At 50.4% G+C, this 7146-nt stretch overlaps 1 protein-coding gene across 1 annotated transcript in view; it reads right to left on the bottom strand.

Annotated features, from left to right (window-relative positions):
• Window positions 1-292: 292 nt before the first annotated feature.
• CCBE1 (collagen and calcium binding EGF domains 1) overlaps window positions 293-7146 on the bottom strand; it is a 173901-nt gene continuing 167047 nt past the window's right edge. Inside the window, exons 8-11 of the mRNA XM_028524570.2 lie at window positions 6675-6814; window positions 6539-6574; window positions 5832-5867; window positions 293-4400 (exon numbers count right to left, since the gene is read on the bottom strand). Coding sequence (XP_028380371.1) covers window positions 4167-4400; window positions 5832-5867; window positions 6539-6574; window positions 6675-6814 — 446 coding nt within the window. The 3' untranslated portion in view covers window positions 293-4166. The remainder of the gene's footprint in view (window positions 4401-5831; window positions 5868-6538; window positions 6575-6674; window positions 6815-7146) is intronic.

Below are 7146 nucleotides of genomic sequence, written 5' to 3'. Positions count from 1 at the left end.
GTTTGAACAATGCCCCCCCCCCCACACCTTGGGGCGGTGTCCCAGAGGACGCCCTCACCCCCAGCTGGGGGGTGTGGGCTTCTGAGACTCAGAACTCAGTGGAGCCTAGGCCTTCAGCCCTTGGCTCACACTCGGACGTGGGGACCACACTCCCCGCCCAGGACGTGGCCAGCCCAGAATGCAGTGCTGGCTCCAGGGAGAACTGTCTCCCTCCGTCTCCTTGGATTCATCTTGGAAAAAGACCGTGCGTTCCACGGGATTGGGTGTCGGGACAAAACACAGTACCACCACGTAAGAAAAATAACTTTGTTATTAAGCATATACAATCTCGTCAAAAGGACTTCATAGTATCACATTCATCACTATTTGAATACTAGCTCCACTGTTATAGGGATCTGTTATAAATAATGAACAAAATGGCTACAGAAGAATATGGCTAGTCACTGGGAGTAGGAGTCATGACACGCACGACACCACCAGGGCACTTGCGCTGGGGACATAACAAAGAACACTGAGCTCCCTGGGGCAGGTGCGAAGGGGTCTTTTTCCTGTGGTTTCCCTGAAGCACTCCTCTTTGCTGGAGGAACATGTGATCCCGAGATTGTATGCTTTAACAATTATGGTCATGGTTGTTTTTTTTTCCAAATAGTAAATCATGGTTTTGATTTGTTGTGAAACATACAGGCTGACAGTGCCAGGAAAAACTCATCTATTTCTCTGAATTCATTAATAACGTTAGATGGCTCTATTCTGCTAGCTGTTTGGCCCGGGCTCTTTGCAAATAGATGTCTTTGTCAGGAAGGTTATCTGACAGATGTTCAGTTTGCACAATGAGGCTGCTGTCTCTCTCTGGGACGGGCTGGAGTGGCGGGGGTGGGGCAGGGAGGGGGTGTGACATCCAGAGTATGATGAGGGATTTGCTGTCACCCCAGGGAGGTGTCTGGCGTGGAGAATACCTCCCCTTGCATATCTAGAAACAGGCTCACAAGGCCAGAACCATGGAGCATGGCCAGGCCCAGGATGCCCTTTGTGTAGGATGCAGTGGGAGGTATACCATGCCGGTGTGCATTCACTATTGACCTGTTGTGTTGTGTGCACACCTGAGTGAATACAGTAGACATGACTTCCGTGGGTCAATCACTTTGTGGCAGGTGTTGGAATGAACACAAAAGAAGAGAGAAGACAACAGCATTCCCTCTGTACCCCCATATCCTTTGGGGGTACGTAACTTCTTCTGGAATTGGGAAAAGAGGAAGATATTCTCAAAATGAAATGTGTGCCTTCCCTGCACTATTTTCAATCAGATTTTTATTCCCATTGCTTTCCCGAAATGGAAGCAAACTATTAAGTCCTATTTACGAGTCCCAGTTATCAGGGTGCAAAAAACCACAGCTGACGTTTCCGCTGCAGGGTTAAAGATGTCTACAAAGACCTCCCCCACACCCCCACGATCCATGGAGGGGCTCAGCAAAAGTCCAGCAAATTTGACTCCCCAAATGGCTTTTCCATTCAGGTTTGAGCAGATGGGCCTATTTAGACAGCGAAGCTTTGATTTCCTACCCATGACTAAAAGATACATTAGAAACAACAGTGCCTTATAATGTCTTCTCTGTGAAAAATACAATTTGGGCATGCAGAGTACATAATTTTTAGTCCTGTGGGCCTTGTCCAACTTTTGAAAATCTGAGCCTGAATAATTATTTTATATATTGACCCAACCCAGCAGACTGAGATGATGAAATAGAGGTTATTGTGTGTTTTGCTGGTGAACATTATCTAGAATAGTATCAGGAATCCCAGATATTACCACCATCGGTTCATTCTTTTAACGTATTTATCCTAGCGTCTGCATGTCCAATGTGCAGTTGGCTTGCATTTCGTGAGCATTTAATGATAAAGAAGATTATATTTCTAAACACAGTTCACTGTTAAGGAAAAGAAAGGGTAATATAATTCCTCATAAAAAAAATCAAAGACAGACCTAATCACGTCTCACAGAGCCTGATCATCATTTCCTTGAGCATTCACCCACCCATACCCTTTAAATACTGTGTTCCGCAAGCAGGCAAACGCTAACTACATTCCAGATGGGAAGCCACAGCTACTCTGTGCATTGGAAACCATGGCTGGCGAGGCTGGAGAGGGAAGGGAGGAGGCGAAAAGAGGAGCGTTGAGAATGCGCTGGCTTTCAGCAGTGACGTGTTTTGGAGGACGAGCACTGGGGATTTGCCTGAGGAAGAAGGAGGGGCGTGTCGGTGAAAGACTCGGCCGCCAAGCCAACTGACCTGCACCCTGTGTTTCTATCATGAACAGAAGGAAGGCGGTTCCGCAGGAAGCCGGCTCTCTGCAGGAAGATTGAAAAGAGGCAGGCAAACACCAACAGCAGTTCTCTTGAAACAAGTGTCCCAGGAGGAATGTGAAATGATGGGAAAAGAAACCTAAACACAAACCTCCCAGAAATATAGGGGGAATCATAGGATGGGAAATGGAAACACCAATATAAGCAAACGTGAGTTGTTGCGGGGTAATTGGTGGGGTCCAGTGTAAGGGTGACGGTCTCCTGCACAGGGGGTGCAAAGCCATTCCATGTGTCACATGAGAGCGTGTCCTTGAAGAAACCTGCAAGCTGCCCATCAAAGCCAAGAGGGTCCCGAAGAATACTACAAAGGAGGGGATACCTCTGCTCATCTTCTGGGCACAGCCTCCTGCTCCTGACCCTGGGGACTCAGAGGAAGCCCTTTCCAGAATCCTCTTCCCTGGGGACCCAGAAGCGCATGAGCAAACCGAATGGGAGGTTCGGCAACATGCCCCTTTCCCGACTGCTCCTCGTGTTTGCTGGGAGAGGGAAGCCACAGAGAAGGCCTGCAAGAACTGGGTCTTGAGTTACATTACGGACAATTAAAGAAAAATGGGACCAGTGGGAAGGAAACTTCTGCCAAACAGGGGAAACTGTTGTTTTTTTTCCCCCTCCACATCTCGGCGAACTTTCAATAGAGTATAATTCTCTCTGTTGGCAAGCCTGGCTGGCCCCAGACGAGAACTTCTAATTCCCCACGAGAGCGAACTTACTTGCCTCTGCCTATTGGTGGGGGGTCCCTTCCGGAGGTTCCCCTTCCCCTCGGCCAACAACCCAAGCTGGCCCTTCTGGCTCTGAGCTCCAGTGCCCTTTGCTCCAGCCTGGATCACAGCCTAAGGACACCTCTGGGTACCCGGTCCGAGCCCAGGAGTTTCTGCGCCTCTCTAAGGGTCTGCCACCCTCGTCCAACAAAGAATCTGTGACTGACTGAGGAGGCCCATTCATTCGATCAAACGGCTTTAACATGTCCTGGCAAACCAGGAGCCCACTGTCCTAAGGTGAGTCAGGGCACTTGATTCCGTTTTCTGTTTTGAAAAGAGGACTCGGTCCTACACCTGGAGCAACTTCCTTTTCTGAACAGGATACTGATAGACAAGCATCACCTGAACACTTACTGGTCGGTTTTGAGTTTAGAGTGTGGCAGCCTCTGTGACAGTACGTATCTTCTCCACCCTTCCCAGTCGCTGCTCCTCCTGGACTCTCTCCTAGCTTAACCAAAACTGGGAAAGGAGGTTGGACAAGAGGCTGAATATTTAAAATCTACTAGATCAACCATGAAAAAGAATCATCCGCTGAAGTACACACACATTGTTGTTCCTCCCTTTTCATTGAAAAGGCCTTACTTTCATACCGAGGAGTAAAAGCCTCTTTGGGACACGTATCTATTTCTTCTTTACAAATAACCTCACATTTCTTCGAGCTCACCTTGCCACGGTTCCCTCTGATTCTGTCAAATTGAAGATACTGTGGGAATCTTAAGTCAGAAAGCCGAAAGTTCTTACAAGAAATAAATAAACGGGGGAGAAGTTCCGATGCCGACCAGCCCACCTGCTCTCGGGCGGAGGCACGTAAATCATTCGCTTACTCCCTCATGGCCAGCACGCCCAGCAGGGAGCCTCTGAAAGCAGTATTTGGAAAACAAGAAGTAGGGAGAAGGCAGGAAAGAGTAAAGAAAATGATGTATCTTGTCCAGGTCTCCAGTGGTGGGGTTTAGTGTTTTTTTTGGTCTTTTCTTTAGATGATTTGACTGCACGTGTGAAAACTCTTCCCTTCCTTCGGCACGCAGATGCGTGGCACGGGATGACACGAGCTAAGGATAAGAGTCTCTGGGGGTCCCCAGGTCTCTCGCCTCAGTTCTTTCCGCGGAGTCGTCTCCAGAGCCGAAATCCATGGTTTCTGGATAGCTGGAGAATTCCTGAACGAGAGGGAAGTCCTCGGCTGAGGGGCGGGCCTGGGGCCTGAACACCTTCTCCTGCAGCTCCGTGATGTCGTTGCGGATGTCCGCCAGGATCAGCAGCAGGAAGTCGAAGGAACCAGGGGGGCCCTGTGCACACGAGAGGGGTCATAGCCAGAACACTGTGGACTCAGCCCCCTGCAGAGTGGGGGCTGCCGAGGCGCCATCACTGGCCATTTTTGCTGCGGGCTGGCAGCTACTTAGTCTGTAACTCCGTGCCCCAAATGGAGAAAACACAGGGCTATTAGAGTAGCCCCAGGGACTCCTCCCCTTCCCTTCTGACACCCTCACCTTCTGTATGACAGTCACCTCTCTTTCCTCCAGATTCTAGGTTGCACCCCATGCGGCATAATGACAGAACAGAAGAACACTCCCAGGCCACTTTCCAAAGAAATCTGAAGATACTATGGCCGCTTAGAGCAGGGGTTAAGGGACTGGGGTTCTGTTGGGGTTGAATCTCAGCTCTGCCACTTACTAGCTGGTCCTGGGCAAGTTACTCAATTTCGTTGGGTTTCCATCTCCGCATCCCTTAAAAGGCGATAATAGTCTCAACCTCATTACGTTTCATAGGTTTCCAAGTGAGTATTTAAATGAGCTAATGCAGGCAAAGGCCTGAGACCATAGCACATGCTCAAAGACATGGTCTTTTAAAATAAAGTCAGAGTACTGATAAGGCTGCTTGACTGTGACTGCAGCCTCAATGGAGCTGAGGGGCCTGTGCCACGGGGCTGGAAAGAGCAGCTCCTGCCTGCAGGTCCTGAATGACACACGGTATTACGACCTCCGTGGGCGCTCACTGACACACGGCAGGTCAGATCCCACTTGGCCCCCCACACAGGCAAGGGAGCAGGTGCCCAGGTGGCTGCGTGATGTGGTCAGGGCCAGAGAGCCGGCGGGTGGAAGAGCTGAGATGGGAACCCAGACCCCCTGCCTCTAACACTGAAGCTCTCTGTCCTTCTTCGGAAACGACAGTGACCTCTTCCAAAGCAATGGAGTTGCTTGACGTTTCTGTGCTTTTGGATACTACTGACTAGCACCGTTGATCTCCCAGACACCACGCACATCTCCAGCTGACTTCTTCTCAGCGGCCCCGGCCACCCTACCTGTCTCTGTCCTTTCTGGAGGGGATGGCCACTGCCCTGCTGGGGCTGCAGCAGTGGCTAAGTTCTTAAGCCTTCACAGGTAGGACTTAGCCCATAGAGCTTTTTTTCCCTTTCTAGTCTCTTCAGATATTTTAGGACATAACCTGGAAATAGACTCTTGGCAACCTGAGGTTTTGAATCTTAAGCTATTTCCAATAAAGGTTAGCCGTGATAAAAGAAAGAACAATAGAAAACAAATTGTCAAGATAAATCCCAAGCAGCTGCTAAAGACCCCTATGACTTTCCTTCTAAAACCCTTGCACTATTCTGGTCAGCTGCACGTTGGCTGGGAGGAGCCGGCTTCTGCTAACGAGACCCACTCAGGGCTGCAGCCCCGAGAACATTCTCACGGGGAGGCAAGACAGACGGCACTACTTACAGGAGATCCTCTGGGTCCAGGGGCTCCTCTCTCCCCCTAAAAGCAGAAAGGTCAAGGTTAGCTTTCTGGACCACGTGAATGCCACCCCCACAGCCTCTATTTACACGCCTACCACGACCACGGCCCCCACCCGAAACAAGCAGTGTTTCCATCGGAGCAAACGGAAGCTTACGCTGGACTCCTGGGACTGCTTATTGGAACAGAACTGCTTGGGTCAAATGTCTCTCATTCAGATTTAACTCTGAGGTCACACATTTACAAACCAGATGTGGCAAGAGGAATGCTTGTATTTCTAGGCAGTGTGCGGAATACTTTAGGAGCTTTCTAAAGTAACTCGCACAGACTTTACGAGGCAGGTAGTAGGCAGCTCTCAGCGTGAGAGCTGACACAGAATGGAACGTGCCTGTTCTGGACTTAAACGTGTCACAGGGAAAACAGCCCTACAGAAGGACCCTGGCTGGAGAGAAAGACATCCATGACCATGACCACACAGGGCTTTGTTCCAGATTTACAGGACGAACCTCTCTTAGGCATGGTTTTGGTGGCTGTTTTGTTTTTAGGGGTGTTTCACATGTTGAGGAAATGGCTTTTTAGATTTTTCTTGGGGGGGGGAGAATCTATCTGTGCCTCAGTTTCCCCATGTAAAATGAGGACAGCACGCAGTGCTAGGGCTTCCCAGAGGCAGAGGAACCACTCGTTAGACTGACCTTAGAGCCGTCTCTTCCTGGGGCGCCTGGCGGGCCCTACGAGACACAGGGATATAGTTTAGCAGGAGGAGAAAGCAGGGGACAAGAACACGATTTCCTCAACAACGGTCGAGAGGGTCTCTGGGAAAATACTGACCACAGGGCCCCTCCGGCCTTGCTTAACGTGGGACAGGTCAGGCGATGGTCCCATGGGCCCCATGGAACCCCGTGGGCCTGGCTGCCCTGGAGGGCCCGGCACACCGGGGAAGCCTGGGCTGCCCTTCGGTCCCGGCGAGCCTGCAATTAGAGAATAGCTCATTAGCGCCTCGTCCTGCCAGGAAGAGCAGGGCAGGGACTCTCCAGAATCCGCAAACTCTGGAAGACGATTCTCTGTGCGCTCTGCCCTTGGCCTTCTGACACCTCTAATGGGATGCCCCACTCACTGGCATCTCAAACTTACTATGGTCTACATTGACTTCCGCATCTTCCTCTCTTTCCGTGAACCACCAGTCACTCGTGCACTCAAGCCGGAATCTTGCGCGTCTTCTATAGATTTCCCTGTTTCCACACCCCCTTATCCAATCCACAAGCAGCTCCTAAACAGTTTGCCTCTTCCACGTCTCCTATAA

The sequence above is a fragment of the Phyllostomus discolor genome, chromosome 9 (assembly GCF_004126475.2).
Source record: "Phyllostomus discolor isolate MPI-MPIP mPhyDis1 chromosome 9, mPhyDis1.pri.v3, whole genome shotgun sequence".
Classification (NCBI taxonomy): Eukaryota; Metazoa; Chordata; class Mammalia; order Chiroptera; family Phyllostomidae; genus Phyllostomus; species Phyllostomus discolor.
This window is presented reverse-complemented; position numbering and strand designations above follow the sequence as displayed.